Consider the following 18,659-nt stretch of genomic DNA (forward strand, 5'->3'; position numbering starts at 1 on the left):
TTTACAACCACGATTATCTGTTTCAATGTGTCTAGACATTGAACAGTAATACTGAGCTACTTTAAATAGGAAATCTATGTCTCAGCCAAAGAGAGTGTGTATGATAACTTTAGTCAGTGGTAATACAACATAATTAGATGCAGTTGCTTTGGTTTGCTAGTAGAGGCTAACCACGATCTGCATGCATTTGTTTGGCTGTTGTTTGTATCACTGCCACCGCTGACATATGACCTGCATCTTCAGGATTTAAAAATAGACTAGCAACTCTTTTCATTTATCTTACTAAATTAATTATAGGTAAAATAAATATTACAATATGGTGTAAAGCAAATGTGGCATGTGATAAATCGATGTAAGTAAGATGCATTTGTTGGAAGTGTTAATAGCGTTTTTATTCAATAAATGGTTTTAATCCCTGACAAGATGATTACATTAAAATTGATTGTTTGATTATAACGAGGAACGTTTCCACGTAAGAAATCAAAATGCTTGCTTTCGTTTTCCGCGAGCGAAACGCCTCTCAGCTATTTGCAAAGAAAACTCCAGCTCATAGCTAGTCTAAAAGTTAATACATAGTCTATACAAACTTTGATTGAAATTTAAACACGACAAAAACAAAAACAGGGACAAAATCAAGCCTCTACCCCAAACTTACTCATTCTATATTTAAAAATTACTGCACTGTCTCAGTGAAGTTCGAGTAAACGCTGTTATAAGCTCAACAGATTTTCTTTATTTAGTATCCCTTTGTAACTTCCCCGGATCAGCTTTGGGTGTGGCGGCAGGAACACCGAGAACGGAAGTACCTAATAATGAAACGATTCGAAGCATTTATCTTAACGTTCTCTCATTTTCAATGCATTGCGCATCCCGTACTGCGCCGTAATTTAACGCACGATTAGCGGGCGCACATTAAGAAAAGGGCGGCTTTTTTTATATACAGCTTGGCTCGCAAGAGAGATAAATCGTCGTTTTCTCGTAAACGAGAACCAGGGCCTATCGTTTTTTTCTATTTTTCTGAGTCCAGCAATCACCTTCTTTCAATAAAATGAATAATATGAACAAATTTATGTTGTAGAAAAATAAATAATAAACGAAAAATTGTGAACTTTGCCAGCACTCGTGTTAATATAATTGCTGATATTGTAAGACGTTACGGGGCATATTCAAGGCCTTCCTGCTCCTAAACGAATAATGGGAACCCTCTTTTTATTTCAAAAGTAAAGTTCTCTTGGGATGAACAACCAGTAGGCAAAGTTTGAGCGAAAATCTATCGACAGTTCTATTTCGGTGGAATGACCTTAAAATCGTTCATCGTAGCTAGATATCATCAAACACAAAGTCACACAGTAAGACATTCTATAACATTCATCTTTATGATCGAAGCAACTCAATAAATTGACTAATTTTAATTCTTCTTTAACTTAGATGCGAGCCCGTGGCTCAAGTCCCACTAGTAATGTGCTCGCCATACCAAGCAAATTTCCAGACAGCTATTGCAATGATATCATTGATTATCTACCCGTCTATGAAAGTTACCAAGACCTTAACAAGAGCGAAACCATGCAAGCAGCGCCATTATCAGATGGCCAAGGACTTTCTTCTGAAGACACGACGGCAAAGGGGGAATCAACGGCATCTTTTCCTTTGTACGACAAAGTTGTTTGGGTATGATGGACGATGTTATTATTGCCATTAAACACTGCAACATTTCTTTCAAACCTCAATTTATTTGCAGAGAAACATGCATCAAGCTCCTTTTTGAAGTATGCGATAGGGAATTCAAAGATGTGAAAGATTTCGCAGAGCGAGAGCCCAGTTTTTTCATGGACATCATAAATTGCAGAACTCTGCCATTTCGGAATGAAACCTGCTAATTTATCCTGACAAGGTACCATGGTACCATGGGCTGTCACCTGCTACATTTGATGCATGAAGGATAAGGGAACAGGGAGAAACCCTAAAACCCCTTGTGCAAGATGTAAGAAAACAGTGCTTCTTTAATATAACTGTTATGATGAAGGGCAATTTTTGGATACAGTATCAGACGGGTAAAGAAGAATTTAATTAGGCTGGAGAAGGTAACACGCTTTATCTTTTCATTTAGGCGATATAACACATGCGAGATTTTTATCAGCCTCGGAGCGCTAGCGTTCGTAACGCGCATTTGATCATATTCACATGAAATCTGCGCGATACAAATGTAGCTTTTTTTAGTATTATCAAATGAGAATCAACTGAACATCAATAAGCATAGCCAATTAAATACAAACTGTAATACCGCAGAACACTCATAAAAACGCTTTTAATTAAATGAATAAAATTGCAACTGTTGTTAAACCTCAAACGTTTGTGCTAAATTAGTATTTTGCTTGTACCTTGGGAATCTAAGGTACATGTTTCGAGACCACAACGCTTCTAAAGTTCTCAAATGTTGTTTGTAAAATCAAATTTTGGTTTACTCCTTGTTTGTTTTATTGAAGGTCCGACGAAGAAACCTAACTCACTTTTTTTGTTTCATTTTATTCGCAGGCCAAATTGACTGGATTCCAAAATTTGACCTATGTTCAGGCAAATCACAAAGTGGAAAAGGTTATGCAGACTTGCTGCCGTTTTGTCTACAAAGAAAAAATCTGAGTCCCCGACGGTAATCGAACCCATGGCCTTCCAGATACCGGTTGGGCCCTCTAACCAACTGAGCTACGAGAGACTCGTTGTGAGCTGGGCCATTTACTATGTTGATATGTGACACGCGTCCTGCATACTGCTAGGATCGGCAATATCGAAATCATCAAATGTGTAGTAAATAATAAAGATGGTAAATTTCAAGCTCGGTGATAAATAGTGAAGAAATTATTCAACATGACACGAGCGTGGGACAAAGAAAAAATCTGAGTCCCCGACGGTAATCGAACCCATGGCCTCCCAGATACCGGTTGGGCGCTCTAACCAACTGAGCTACGAGAGACTCGTTGGGAGCTGGGCCATTTACAAGAATATGTTCCTTATAACAGATTATTTCAGCGTTCCATATCGTATCTGGGCTGAACGTTTCACATTGTGAATATTGTAAATTATCAAACTTCAGCGGATTTCAAAGACATCATTTTACTGTATGTATATATTTTGCACTGTCAAGTTCAGTTGGCCAAACTAAAGAAAAAATTCGCTAACTTGTTGATACAGAACTGACACATTTTATCTTACAATGTTACAGTGATCATAGCTGTGTCTGCCGTGTTGTCCGGGATGGCCGCTCTTGGGGCAGTTGTTTTGGCGATATTCTTTGCTCGAGAAAGAAGGATGCCATCGAATGTAAATAATGAAAATGGTAAGGTATAAAAAGTAGCTTCCTGAAGGGAGCTGGTTTATAACCAATATCAAAACTTATGCTTCCTGTTTTCATAAATCTTTCCAGTTTGCTCTTCAAACAAACTGCATGCTCTCAAATTTCGCCTGCGGACCGGAACAGTTGCATGCTTGTCATGATTTATTCGGGAGACGACTTACCTGTTCATGAAAAGAACATGCGCAAACGGGACTGTTTTTCTAGAACTGCTGTACGCGTTTTAGAGGAATTTAGACGACATGTTTTAGCAGAACAAATTGCCAATCTAAATCTGTTGATTATTGGATTTCCAGCCTTAAATTATCCACTTGCACCTTATGCCATTTCCTCCCCCGATTGGGCTGAGAGGTTGACTACAACTGATTCCCGAGGGTACTCGGGACAACCACATTACATCAACATTGCTGCTGATGGCTCGCTTGACCTTCCACCACACTTAAGGAAAATTGTTACCGAGTTTGAACAGATGTACGAGAACACACGCTACAACAGGCTGCAGCAACATAGAAGACCACGATCAATCGGAGGAGCAGTGGATGGTCATGGGAACTCCGTGTATGATAGGCTGCAAAGAGGAATTCCTCCAATTGCTAATTACCAAGAAGACTTACACAGTCAAGGTGTGCAAACTGCTGCTGTAAAGAAGGAACACAAGCGCTACCTCTCTGTTGATCTGGTCGAGCTACGAGGGCTTATTGGAGCTATTCAGGGAGATGCACGCAGCATGGAGGCGACGGAATTCCCGGATACCGTAGAGTTTATTGCTCTCAAAGAAATGAAGATCTGCACCAAAGAAGAGATCTCGACTTTAGCTGACCAACCAGAAGCACAGGAAGCAAGCCTAAATGCCATCATTTGTTGAGCCTATAGCTACGGATGCATATATGGACAGGACAATACTCAACCGTCTTCTAACATTAAGAACTGAATAACTATAAGACAGTTTTTTAAAAACTGTAAATTTGTGTCAGTCGTAAACATGGCAATGATAATGTTAATAATCTTGTAAGCTGTCAAACAGTTTTAATGCAAAAAAAGTTATATTATACAATTTGGATTAGCCCACCCTGAAACAGCCAATCCGCATGCAATGCCTCGTTTACCTTGTATGTTTGCTTATCAATCAAGGTTAATCAAGGTTCACAGCGAGTTAAACATTTATTTCTGGTTTTATATTCATTTCTGTTTTTTTTTTTGCTTGGACAATCATGAGCCGTAATAAACGTTTACGTACTTCTAAAAGTACGAAATGATTAACGGACCTTGCTCAACAGCCCTTTGAACACGTGCGTACCCAAGTACACCCTTTTTCGCGTTTGTTGAAGGGTTAATTCGCAAAGATTTTGTAAAAGCCGGAAAAGAAGTGTTCACGTAGTAAAGTATGCAAGAGAATCTAAGTCGAAGCAGTACAGTTTTTAGCAGTTTTTTTTTTGTCAGCGAGTCTTTGTCAGCTAGACAAACAGGACAAAATTCCTGTTCGAAAGTGCCATTTACTTATATGCTGAGTAAGGAAAAAGGAAAAATGCTTTGAAAAAGCGTAGATAAAAACTTTGAAATTCGAATAACAACATATGAACAGACCCCGTAGTTGACAGTAAACCGGTAACTCCTTTGATCTAAAAGCATGATAGTCAGCACGTACAATCATAGACACGGTGCCAACTAGTGTACCGTCGAACCTCTCCCAAAGGACAGCTCTATAACGGAGAGTTGTCTTGGTCCGAAAGAGAACTCTACCTTTGTTATACAGACACCTCCACAATATGATCTATCTCCCTTGTCTCTTTGGTGTGTTTATGCGAACACACCACAGCACAGCATTGCGGCAGTTATGGAAAAAGTGCTTCTAGCGATTTAATAACCAAAAACGTATGCTACGGAAAGGTACGACTTATCATGGATCAACACAAATTGTTGGGCAAGACAAACTTTTTACAGAAAGGTCGCAAAAAGATTAAAAATCAGTACACTGTTTACCAAAGTATATCAATTCGTGGGATTGCTTAATTAAGGTGTCTCGTTAGAGTCTTGTTAGTATTTTGGCCATCTGTTGAGAGTGATCTCATTTAATTGGATCGCTTGATCTCAGCTGTGGGCGGCTTTAAGTCAGTTTCAGCTCTGGGTGTGTGGTATTCAGCAATTGGGCATCTCAGCTCTCAGTACAACACGCGTTGCCATGTTTCACGGTGCAAAGTTAATTCTTCACTAGCTGTTTGGAGGAGCCATGATTATGCAGACCATTCTCTCACTGTTTTTCGGTTTAGTCCTCAGTACCTTTTCAGGTAACTTTACCGGCTTTAGCTAGTGCCTGCTTTTTGTTCAATTTCATACGTTTAGAAAAACAAATCGCTTATCAACTTTAATTCGCCACGCATTTCCACATTGCACTTGCATTGTCGGCTCACACACTCTTCGTTTTTAATTTCTTAATTTTCCTCACAAAATTTAGGCTGTGCTTAAGAAGAGATGTCAGACACGAATTAACGGGTCAAACTTTGCCCGAGTTCACTTTCTTCCGGGTCGTGTGTTGAACCGTCACTTGCACCCTTACCAAACACTCTATTTGATTTTCTCTCGTGCTCGATATACTGGGTATTCGCAATTACTTCAGAATCAATTGATCATTAATCTCAATATATTTTGTTACTGAATGTTACTAAATGAAACTATCTCCAGAAACGATTGTTTAAGAGGACTGATTATTCTAAACCGAATCTACATCACATGGCGGTTGAAGCTGAGGATAAAATTAAAACGCTGAACGTAAGCTAACTGGACCTCTAAGAAGAGCAAAAAGTAATTTCGGTTTCTTTCAGTCAATGCAACATGAGTGTAAAAATAGACGCTTTACGAAATGCTATTTCCACTTTTTGAAACTGATCGATAACTCGAGATAACGGTTGATAATTAAGATGAACAAACGTTTTGGCCGTGGCCTTTCTTCAGTGCTAAATTTAAAATTACATTCGCCATCATCCATACTTTAAACACTTTGAAAGAGCAATTCGTGAGCTAAAGGATAACTGATCAGTTTAGTTATGTCTACGTATCCAAGGCCTTGTTTACACGCCGCACGAATGTCATTCAAGCCGCAAAAATTTCGCCGGTGTTACTTGATACGAATACGCGGCTACAAGGGCGGAGAGGAGGGTTGGGGGGGGGGGGGGGGGAGGATGTATCCTTTAGCTATTTGGCTGCAAACAAAACTTTAGGTTCCACAGAATACACATACATTTCGGACCAACTTTTGACCGTGATCTTTTACTTGAGTAGCATTTAAAAATTAGCAGTCTCCTACAAATCTCTAATGTCTTTACCTTTTAGAAGCTGCTGACTGGAAAGCAAAAACCACAAATGGGACAAAAGAGTAAGTCTTCCTTAACTTGATATTACATATTACTTAGTCTTTCTTCAGGCTTTGTCTTTCATTGAGTTTGAACGCGGCACGTATGGATTTGACCAATCCTGGAGAAGAAATAACGTTTTTTGCCAAAAAACTAAAAATGTCAACTCATGAATTATCATTATAGTCAAAGACACAATTTAAAACTGGCTATGGGTTTTCTCTGATTGTCCAAGAAAACAAAACTTTTCTCTGATTGGTTTGCAGTGCCTGTCCAAGGAAAGTATCTTGGACAGGCACTGGATAACAGGCCCACTAACTGCAGGGACATCATTATCAACAGATAGTTACATAACGCTATAGTCGGATGTCCATAATGTTCGCTTGATAAAATGTATGCTATTTACAAGGCTACAATTGTAAAATTAAAATGTTGAAACCAAACGATGATGGAAAACAGCCGAAAACGTTTGGTTTCAACATCTTAATTTTACAATTTTTAACCTTTTAGTATTGTAAATAGTATACATGCTATAGTCGGAGGTAACAGACATTTTTGCAACAAACTTTTCAATTTGAAAAAGAAATAACACGGCGGAACCTAAAAACAGAGTCTTCAAAAACTACATCGAAGGTTTTCCGTTAACACTACCATTTCTGCTGCGTCCGTACTAAAACGCTGAAAAGTATACTAATAAACGAGCAATGTCCGGATGACTCAGTTGGGCCAGCAAGGCAGTGATCATCGAATCGCCCCTGTGACCGAAATTGCCAAATTAGTGTGGATGGAAGGACAAAATGCACCAAATAATATTCTTCTTAAAGAAATCGTGTTCATGTCAAAAGGGCCTTCCGCCTTTTGCCTCTATTTCAAAACGAGTCCTCGCGCAAAACGTTTTATGTGAAAATGAGTTTGATTTGCACGAAAATCAACCTGCAGGTAAGCCACATTTTCCTAAGAAACGTTTCTCACGAAGACTTTCTGACTCAGAGGCAAAAGCAAAGTCGGAATAAGCCAATATTATCATTATGCCTCAGGTGCGTGCCTGCTGTCAGCACTAAATGGTCAGCAGATGTGTCAAATGAGGTGTGCGTACCATACCAAGCCACATTTCCAAGCGGCGCCTGCAAAGACATCATTGGTTATCAACCAGTGTACGGAATAAACATAAATAAGCTAAAAATCAGCGAAAGAGGGCAGAGTAGATATCAACTAGTCAAGACATTAACCATGCAGCAACTAGTCTATTCTTCGGGAAATAATGCAGTGGACGAGTTTTTTACTTCGCGGGAAAGATGTCTGAAGATGGATGCTGACGTGTCCTGTCACAAAAGCTTTAAACGCTGCTACATTTCTTCCAGCCCTCAATTAATATGCAGAGAAATATGTGAGGATTTGGCATTCAACGTGTGTAAGCGGGAGTACAAGATAATTGAAGAGTTTGTAAAGTTGCAGCAGGGTTCCGATTACCCCTACACCTTTGAAACAACAGACTGCACAACTCTGCCATTTCGGAATGAATCGCCCAACTGCTACTATCCTGACGAGATAAGAGGTCAGTGGAAAGAGTAGGTGGTAAGGCGGTTCAGCCTGGTGCCCAAGCGACATCTTCAGGCTTATTTAAAGCGCAATGGGTTATGGGGAACGATCCCCTAAATCCCTTGCGCATTAAACGTAGGATAAGACAGTACCTGGGTAACAACGTTAGTGATGTGCATGCAGTTTGGAAATGGAAAGAATCTCTCAGCTGTTCCACATTGTCGTTGGCCCTCACTACATGTTTTATAGTTTGACACACATCCATGCTTTTAGTCAGGGGCGCACTTCACTAACGCGGCTCAGTCGATTACAAAGTAACTCAAAGCATTCAACCACATGAAAAATTTCAACCCTAAACATGTACTTCAAAATCAAAATTCATGACTCACCCGAAAAAAATAGCTTAATCGCCACCTTCGTACCTCCCTGAGTCTCCCTGCCTCCATGAAGCTCACAGCAGAATCAATCTACTTGTCGCTCGCGCTAATTGTTTATGCGCATCCCTACTGCGCACGTAATTCATGTCGCAACGCCATGCCACGTCATACCTTGAGGGCGCGCTCAGTCAAATTTCTAAAAACATATAGGTTGGGTTGCCGTTCCGCTTGCTTCGCTTGCAATTTGCCCTCTTAAATGGTCGGTGACCCCTACTTTTTTCTTCATGAATCACTTTTGTTAATTAATATCTACGTTTTGCGAGAAAATGAAGAAAATCTATCGAGTGGAAGTTTGATTTTTTTGTCACACTGACGGTTTGAATTCCGCCTTTTTTTAGCTTTCCTTTTTGCCGTACGACAGTTTCATATGCGCTTCCAGGGTTTAAATTTACAAAAACTATGGCAAAACTAGGAATAATTTATGCAACAGACGCACTTCTACAAAATTTGACCAAGATCGTTAGTCTCCGTTTACTCGTCTTCAATATTTTTAACTATAAACCCTGTAAACCATGCTGAATTACCTGCGCCGATTTTTCAAAACCAGGGTAGTTTTCCACACGCTTTCTCTCTGAAACGAAGTCGGTGACCCCAACTTTTTTTTGCATTTCTGACACAAGTAACTCATTATCTGACCGCAGCAAAAAAATTAAAGAAATCTATCGAGTAGAAATTTTTGGCGCGAACGTCCTTAATAACTCGCGTAGTCAATTTTAAGAGTGACAATATTAAAAATCGTACACTTATATATTCCTTTTGCGTTTTTATTCACGATTGCAGACAAACTTAACGTTCTGGAGAGTAAAGGTAAGAAATAGTTTGATTTTTAACAGTGAACAAGGTTCCAACATCTTCAGGACAATTTTTGACGTTTTTTGAATGTACTTCAACACCTTCGTTGGAATATAGTTTTCAAGAATAAGATCTAGTTTCTTCTTACAAAATTAATAGATTTTCTTCGGGGACTGCAACGAGAAGTGAACGAACTCATCAACTAAGGGACATGTTGTAAATTCCCCGAACTTATATTTAAAAACATGTATTGCAATTAAAAAAAAATTATCATTTAGACAGAGGAAAATTTGATTGCCAAGTTTTTACTCCTGGGTATTTGTAGTATAGCAGGGAACGGTTACTCCTTTTTAGCGGAGAAATCTCATTAATATGCTGAGCAATGTGGTATTACTTCTGTATTATAAAAAAAATGCGGTAGATTTGATTAACCAGTGGTGATGGATGTCGTGTTCTATGAGTAGGAATCCTTTTCATTTCATTCAAAAACACTGACCATTATGTAATTATGTAAACTTGCTAATTTTTTACTATATAAACAAATAATGGTAATAGGACTGCATGAGTGGAGTCCAATTCGGTCTGTAATCATACGAGTGATTAACGAAATCGGACGACCGCGAAGCGGGAGTCCGATTTGTTTAATCACGAGTATGATTACAGACCGAATTGGACGACACGATGTCCAGTTACCAATTAATCAAAACTATGACAAACTTCGAGAAACAAACAATACAAACTTTACCGGTGAAATGGTTTAAAGTCTTTGTGAATACTAAAAAAACATAACAGTTTACTCGACAACATGCACAACAACAGCGCGCAAACGATGCGTACTGTCCAATTACACAGGCATGACGCGTAAACTGTCCTATTACACTGTCCAATTACAGGCATGACCCGTACACTGTCCTATTAGTGTTCAAATCGGGCTGCTGATAACCAATCACGTTCGAGAATTTTGTTATAGTTTTGATTAAATAATTAATTATCTACTGCAGACATCACTATTGTTCTCGAGTAATGGTTTTATATTCTATGCGTCACAAAGTCAAATAACTTTTTTTGCAGACTGCTTCTATGGAGATGGACGTGGTTACCGTGGAAACAGAAACGTCACAGTTTCCAGGTACACCTGTCAGTCGTGGAATGCCCAATGTCCTCATAAACACAATATCAATGGAAGAATTTACAAAGAGATAAGTGGAAATTCATGTCGCAATCCAGGAGGGTACGCTTTGGATGGGCCGTGGTGTTTCACTACAAATAGGTCTGTGAGATGGGAGTACTGTGGTGTACCTAAATGTGCCGAACGACGTGAGTATCCAGATCAATATGACTACTTTGTTGAGTGAGAAAGAAACCCGGAGAACATCCCCGCCCCATAGAAAAGCTATGGATTTACTCTAAACAGAAAGATTGGCCTAAACTATAGGGAGTTCCTTCCGTTATTTCCAAGCTTTTCCCCTCGCGTTTGGTTTTTTTCGTTCTATTGCATACGTCGAACTACATAATGATTGCCTTCTACAAATGCATTTATAATACTTTGCCCAATTAAGGTTTTGTTAGACAGTGCCAACTATCATTTAAACAATTGCAAGTAGAATTGGTTTCTACTTCCTGGTTGTGTAGCACCGATTTTGTCTCGTATTCTACGTATTGGATTTTTATATAAAGGGTTTTAAGAGAAAAAAAAATATATTTGTTTATATAAGATAAAAAATAAAGTAAGGGGGGAAAGAAGGAAAAAAAAAAAAAGGGTTTTTTTTTAAAAGGGGGGGGGGGGGGGGGGGGGGGGGTTTGTTATTATACAACCCAAGTTGGGTATACAATGGTACTTTCAATCTTTATCTTTTTAATACTTTTAGCGCCTTCAAGTCCACCAGTCAAGTTCCGAGGTCATAACATGAGCTCAACAAGCATAAGACTCACATGGGGAGGTGTTCGAATGGACCTCATTCATGGAATACTTCTTGGATTTCACGTTGCCTGTGAAAGAGTCGGCAACGTGTCAGACAGACATTTCGAGACTTTGCTGCCTGCAAACCATAACTGGACGTTCCGAGGACTCAGAAAATATAGGAATTACAGTTGTCGGCTGAGAGCGTACAACAACTTTGGCATTGGCAATTGGAGTGAAAAATTGGTCATTTCAACTGACGAGGATGGTATGTTAAACATGGTGTAGAGGCTAAAGTATTTTTAACAATAAGTGCCTGCGTGGCTGACTGGCTGGGTGGGTTACTCTTTTGGCAGACTGACTGGGTGACTGACGGACGGACGGACGGACGGACCGACCGACCGACCGACCCTCCGACCAACTGGCCAGGATCCACTGATCAAATTTTGCTCAGAGGTTACAGTAGCTAACACATTAACAGAGATGCAGGGTCGACCTGACAAGAAGGAGACAGAAACTCGATAAAATTTTGTCTCTTTTAGACATGTTAGCAAGCGATCATACTATTTCTTCTTTTTAGTGCCTGGTTCTGCACCTGACAATCTGAAGGTCCGGAACAAAACTGCTACTAGTATTCATGTAGAATGGGACCCAATTCCCCTCGAGTATCAGCATGGAAAAATACTGCGATACAAAGTGGAGATAACTGCAGAAGACCAAACGAGACGGAGATTTAGACGAAAAGTGACAAGTAACAGGTTCACAGAATCAAGAACACTAGCGTTCAACAGACTCAAGAAATACAACAAATATGTGATCAGTGTATCTGGGCTGACAAGACGAGGAGAAGGACCTGCTCGCTCTTTGACAGTGCAAGTAGACAAAGATGGTAAGAACTAAGTAAAAAAGGCTAATTGGTAATAACAAAGGGGCGTAGAGCGTACAAAACTTTTGTAAAATATAATAGATGCCTACACTTCATACATTGAGAAGGCAGTTCCCTCGCAATGCGATTCGTACAAGAAAACGCCTCTGATATGTATCTCTTTCCATGGGAGCTAACTCCAGAAGGAGGGGTCTAAAAGTGGGGCCTTTTTACAGTACACGATGTTTCCATATTTGTTTGGGTATCTTTCAGAATAAAAAAGTCGTTCCGAGACGACGAACCAACCAGCAAATGGACCCAGTACCAGTTCAATGTATTTGTCAGATAACCGTGTAGTTCGACTCAGTTTCAATTGCCTTCTAGCGAAATTCTGTAAGAGATAAGATTAAAAATCAGAAAATCAAAGCTGTATTAACAAAACTTGAGAACATATCAGGGCTAACATCGTAATCTCAGAAACAGTAAAACTGTGACACTGAATAGGTCCTTAATGGAGGGGCGCCCATACTTGGCTAGGTTTCCGAATCATGGACCGATCGAGTGCAGATACTTAGCAAGTTCCGTCTATTGTTGGATTTAAAATAGGATTTCGATTTACTCCTTGTTGATTTTGCTTTACGTTACTAACGATTTTTCCCCATTTTGGATTCTCAGGCCTGACCGACCAAATCTCAAAACCCGATCGCGGCACGAGTACATCGCAAACAGGTAATGCAGCCTTGCCACCGTTTTCTGTCTGGATGGGGCTGCTGGTATCTCGGTCATCACTTAATTAAATGTCGGCAATTTTACAGTTATCAGTTCAGATTTCAGCTCATTTCTCAGATATCAGGAGCTCAGATATCAGTGAATTTTGCATATCTTAGTTCTCAGCTATCAGTTGAACGCGTCACTTCCCAGCTGACAGTTACAATTGTGACCAACTTTCTGCAATAAGTTAAACCCAATCCAGACCCTCTTTTCTCACTTGTTAAAATATCCCTTACACTTATTCCTTACTACCTTAAGGTTACTATTTTTAGCGACTACTAATTTTAGCGATTTTTTCTTAGCAAGATATAGCGAATATTAAATTTAGCGATTTCCGAAAATTAAAAAAAAAAAAACAATTTTAATATATAGCTAAGATGGAAATAAATGTTCAGTAATAGAACGAAGTCTCTTAAAATTGAACGGACATTATCATTGTCAGAAAGAACAAAGTGAATTGCAAATGTTAGAAAGTGGCTCCTCGTCAGGGAAATTAGTCATATTCTCCACAGTTGTTTCTTACAAATTCATATCCCTTGATAATGAATTACTCCAGCGCCCTACGCTTTAGTCTGCGTTGCAGACGAACTAAATTCCGGTATAGTAAGGATTTTGTAACACGTCCGGCTGCAACGCAGGCTACCTACGATAAGGCGGTTCACTTCTCTAAATGCTTAGTAAACTTAAGAAAACAGGCCAAAGATTTTACTGATTAAATTTGACGGTTGTCGATTTGCTTGAAAGAGTGCAGACTTCAGTTTGATTTCCCGCACTTTTGTGTGAAAGTTTTCTTACCTGGGAAGGGGTGCTTCACATAGGGTTAACCTCATTGTGCTTTTTCCCCTTGGACAAAATTGTCCAAGAAAAATTGCCATGGCAATGACTTTAGCTAAATATATTTACCTGACACCTCTTACCTTACAATGTTGCAGTAAGCATTGCTCTGGCTGTCGCCGTGCCCGGCACCGTTGCTCTTGGGGCAGTTTTGTTGGTGATAATCTTTGTCCGCAAGGGAAGGAGGATGTCATCAAATCACTTCCACAAAGAAAATGGTAGGATAAACAGAGACTATGTGTCTTCTAGTGTTTTAATGCAGTTTGTGTAGAAATCACCTCGTGATCTCTCCCTTCATTCTTGAGGCTTGTTCGCTTGTGTTCTTGCAAAGTAATTAAGTATACGCGTTAATTACGACCTAAATAGTAGCTAACTAACCTAACAAAAAATACACTTTACACATCGTGCAAATGTCTGAAGGATGAAATTTCTACAAAGTTTCTTTATGTACAACTGGTATACATTCCTTAGTGTTCTTGTATGGCCGACAAACAGCAGAACAGGACAACACCTTCCAATTTGCTATCCTTAAATAAACTTTTTTTTAGCACACGGCCTTTTCATTGAGCTACAAGAAGTAACCTGGACTTAATAAACGTAAAAAAGCGTTTGCACAAATTACATAAAAAAATGGCTATGCTCCTATTTGAGGTATACCCATCTAAGCTATCTGCGGTTAGTGAGCATAGTGCAGGCAGGGTTTACCAACTTACGTCTGCTCGTATTATTAAACTGATCTCTACATAGGTTGCACAGTTGCACCTTATGCTGTTTCCTCTCCAGACTGGATTGAGAGAATCGTCAACAGTCATCGGCACTGGAACGAGACACCAGATAATGTTCCCACCACAACTCATCAGCCAAGTTACATCAACATTGCCGATGGTTCGCTTGACCTGCCACCGCACATGCAGGATATAGCTTTAGAGTTTGAGCAACTGTATGAGAACACACACTACAAAACGCTACAGCCCTGTGGTAGGCGACGATCAGTTGGAGGAGCAGTGGATGGGCATGGGAACCCTGTGTATGATAGGCTGCAAAGAGAAATATGTCCAACTGCTACTTGCCAAGCCAATAGATGCAGTCAAGAGTTGCAAGGGACTACGACTTCAAAGAACGAACACAAGAAACGCCACTCTGTTGATCTGGGTGAGCTACGACGGTTTATTGGGGATCTTCATGGAGATGTATTCCACAGAGGGATGACAGAAATGGGTACATGGAAACAAACTTAAGATGTCGGCGTCCTTTCTCTGTTGACCTGGGCCAAACAAAACAGTTTATGGCTATCAGAGAAATCAAGTCCACCCAAGAAAAGAACACGGCTTTAGCTGATCAGCCAAAATGATGGGAATCAAGTCACCTGTGATGAAGTCATTTGAATATTGGATTGATTTTAGGGATTAACAGATGATCCTACAATATTCAGCCAATACTTTATTTGCTATACACCTGTACACGTCAAATCATTTTCTGCACCTTTCGCTTATGGCGAAGTAATAATTATGATAAACTGATAGTTTGAGTTGGCTTGGGCTAGAATGAAATATTCTTTGTTGTGTGTAAACTTAGTTGACAAAAGAAAATAAACCGCCGTAGCGCATTTTGAAAAGCTGACGTTTCGAGCTTTAGCCCTTTGTTGAAGCAATGTAATCACTTCATTATCTGTCAGTATGTCACATGCTCAGGCTTAGCTAAACAGAAGCCGGCCATCCTTTTCAAATCAGTTGATATAAACACATGTTCTAATCCACACTGTTTGTTTGTCAAATGAAATTTAGAATTTGATTTACTATTATTGAACTTAAAAATCCTTAGTAGTGAAAAGATCATGTCAAGGAAGCATCAGAAACAGCACTGACACAACTGCATGCTATTGACAAAGAAAATAAGATTTGTTTCTTAATAACTTAAGTCTTGTTACAAGTGCAGACAAGAGCAAAGAAACCTGGGCAGAATAGAAAGAGGCAAGGCTTTCTTGAAGATATCTCGAAATAGGATGCTTACTACATATGTCAACAAATCGTTGTTTTGCACCCAAAACTGTAGCCTTTGTAAGTTTCAGCTACTATCCCAGCACCACACATCCCAACAATTATGCATAACACGAGAACACTGAGTTTTTAACTTTTCGTCTTTTTAGAATGGAAAAAGACTTGACTACTACAAAAGATCGATTAGTATGAGTATTTGCTCTTATATTATATAAGCAATAGTCAACAGTACTGCTGTGCCACACTGACAATTTGTTGATACTGAGTATTATAAGCTCTACTGTTTTATAGCTGGAATTTCCCCCCAACAGTGTGCCCTTTTATTGGCTACTTTGAGGTCACATGACATTTAACAATAAAACCGTTTTTCTGCCAAAGTCTCTGAGTGGGAAACATTGCAAAATCTAAGATGTCAGAGGGTTACACTGTTACCCACAAATGTTGACCAACAAAGTCTCTATTGCACTTTATAACAAATCCCTTAATGACTGGTTCCTCGGCAAACCAGTCCCAGTCAAATCTGCCTCAATAAACATTGAGTCAATGATTCTCTTTATTTTCATTGGCTGGCAGCTTCCTGCGCAGATGTTCTTTTGCCTCCTTGCATTATCTTCCTCCCCAACAAACAGACGGGAGGAAGATTGCACTACAAGCCAAAAGAATGACTGCATAGGAGACAAACTGTCTGCTTGGCAAACCATTCAAATCTCTTGATTGCAAGGAGAAATTAGATGTACTGAGCTCACTCTTACTTCTGTTCAGCCTTAGCCATGCTGATCTAACATTGCCCTATCTATAAAATATCCATTTTTAACAAGCTGCTCGTAATGACTTCTACTGTTCTGTAAAAGATACTCCTCCACTTTGCCAGGAACAGCAATTTTACATTCAATACCTAAAAATAAATCATATTACAAACTTTTAGAAATTGGCTTTCTCGTCATGTTAGCATGCAACTTCACATGGAGTGTAAAGTAAACAAAAAAATACTTTAGTTTTTATTTGTCATTTGATTTCAAACACTAAATAAAGTCTACACATACATGTACAAGTGTGAAATATATGATTATACAAGCCAGATTCAAGTTTGTAAGGGATGGGTTATGCTCTATAAACACCATATTGATCTCAAGACTGCATTTATCATGTGCATAGTTTTACATGTAAACTGGCAAACAAAAATGGATTTTTTGGGGGTTCACTTCCCAGGAAGGCAAGAATGGTATACACTGCTTGTAGTCCCTTTCTCTCATGCCATAATCTTTGTGTCTCAAAAGGAGCACAGGGTCCCAGTGGGGGATATTCCCCTCTACAAATGATGAGGGTGCTTGTTGGGGGTGTGGCATACTGGGAGACATGGAAGAAGAGAAACTTACAAAGGTCTCTTCCATTCCTACCTCAGCCAACCAACTAATGTCAGTGTAATACAGTATCTTCATAATGTTTCTTGTGTTAGTTTCTTTTTATTTAAGTGCAGAGACGGCGGAGCCGCGGGGGCTTTAGCCCCCCCACTTTTTCTGAAAAAAAATAAAGACTTTTTACGAGAAGAGTCTCTTAAGCCCCCCACTTAAAGTCACTAGTCAGCCCCCCCAACCTGGAAAACTGCTCCGCCATCCCTGAAGTGGGCATGAAATTATTGTCACTAGTGGCTCTACGATCCTTTTGGACAACACCAAGAATAACAGCTTCTGGCTAGTTCCAATTTGAAAGTCTGCAACTCACAGACTTCTGCTCAATTATTCTGCTTGGATGACAACAGAAAATTAGTACTCTGAAGACGTTCAAGAAATTGGCTAGTGCCAAAGCTTGAAAAAACTGGAATTCCAGCCTGTCCCACAAGCAACTCTAAACGTTTGCTTGCCTGGGGGTGGGTATGGCTACATCTAGGTAGAGTTTGATGGGTATATTATTTTGCTAGTTTCTTTGACAGCTATTGTTTGGGCTCTCCATGCAGCAGTCCCTCTGAGTATAGCATGACAAGCCCAAACAGCTGCTGTGAAGGAGACTACATTTGTGTTTAACTACAGTTTCACTTGCACCTCCATATTCTTTTTTCTTTCGAGTTATTTGGGTCGGTTGAACAACGACAAATGTAGATCTAGAAAGATCTAGAAAGTTCGCAAAACTATTCCCGGAATTTAGTAATAATATTGCTAAGGGATTAATGCATACCAAGAAGTGTTGCAGTTTTTTGAATAGTTTCTTCAGCCAAGTCAATGTCCTTTTCACTTGTTACTACGACCTCCAGCTCCCCGACTCGATAGCCAAAACATGCCTGATCTAAGTCAATTAAAACGCCGTTCGGCATCTCATACACAGTTCTGTGCGTTGAGAAACATGCGATCTGTTTGCAACAAGTGTTTTGTATAATGTCCTCAACAGACGTACATCCTCTGTCAACATTTGGATAATGAGCTGTCAATCTTCCAAGAAGTTCTTTTACAATCTCTGTTTCATCCTCAATTTCACAGTTGCTTTCGATCCAGTATTTCTTTTTCAGTTTCTGAATTTTTAGTTCCCATTTGAGATCGCGCTTCCTCAACCAAAGTCCGGACAGTGTTAGTTCGTGATTAGGAGAGTCAAAGTAAACATCAGTAAATGAAGTTTGCTGAAGCAGTTTTGCTCCTTTTATCTGGATAAGTCTCTCAAAGTCTGGTGGCACACGAAATTTGCTTTCTACTTCGATTTTTTGAGGAGATCGCAAAGTTCCGCACTCCAAATCTGCCGCCATGTTTAAATTGGGACAACAGAGGCTGATGGGAATGATACAATGTCCTACCCATCCCGTCCCCTACCTAGCAGGAAATAGCGTCGAAATATGCCCTGTGTTT

At 39.6% G+C, this 18,659-nt stretch overlaps 1 protein-coding gene and 1 pseudogene across 3 annotated transcripts; one reads left to right on the forward strand and one right to left on the reverse strand.

Annotated features, from left to right (window-relative positions):
• Positions 1 to 5,573: 5,573 nt before the first annotated feature.
• Positions 5,574 to 15,334, forward strand: LOC144648263 (uncharacterized; annotated as a pseudogene). Its single transcript, XR_013569677.1, has 10 exons — positions 5,574 to 5,631; positions 6,674 to 6,716; positions 7,731 to 8,261; positions 9,388 to 9,476; positions 10,533 to 10,778; positions 11,330 to 11,629; positions 11,942 to 12,250; positions 12,902 to 12,955; positions 13,930 to 14,049; positions 14,579 to 15,334. The product of XR_013569677.1 is annotated as an uncharacterized LOC144648263 (transcript).
• Positions 15,335 to 15,970: 636 nt separating this feature from the next.
• Positions 15,971 to 18,598, reverse strand: LOC144649985 (thiamine-triphosphatase-like). 2 transcript variants are annotated; one of them, XR_013569988.1, is made up of 3 exons: positions 18,001 to 18,598; positions 17,226 to 17,345; positions 16,588 to 16,723 (listed from the first exon to the last, which is right to left on the reverse strand). XR_013569988.1 is itself a non-coding variant. In XM_078509608.1 (2 exons), the coding sequence occupies exons 1-2, from the start codon at positions 18,557 to 18,559 to the stop codon at positions 16,593 to 16,595; spliced, it is 690 nt and encodes a 229-aa protein (XP_078365734.1). In that variant the 5' UTR covers positions 18,560 to 18,598; the 3' UTR covers positions 15,971 to 16,592. The 2 variants fall into 2 exon arrangements, 1 of the variants encoding a protein (XP_078365734.1); XM_078509608.1 differs by lacking the exon at positions 17,226 to 17,345 and having other exon boundaries at positions 15,971 to 16,723.
• Positions 18,599 to 18,659: the final 61 nt, after the last annotated feature.

This window comes from Oculina patagonica, chromosome 4 (genome assembly GCF_052425735.1).
Source record: "Oculina patagonica isolate OP01 chromosome 4, crgOcupat, whole genome shotgun sequence".
Lineage (NCBI taxonomy): Eukaryota > Metazoa > Cnidaria > Anthozoa > Scleractinia > Oculinidae > Oculina > Oculina patagonica.

What these genes read in the sequence shown, in the direction of transcription:
- LOC144649985 (XM_078509608.1), bottom strand. Translation starts at nt 18,559, where the DNA reads ATGGCGGCAGATTTGGAGTGCGGAACTTTGCGATCTCCTCAAAAAATC. An exon ending in AAAAACTGCAACACTTCTTG is followed by an intron (nt 16,724 to 18,000) that starts GTATGCATTAAT and finishes ATTTATTTTTAG; the next exon opens with GTATTGAATGTAAAATTGCT.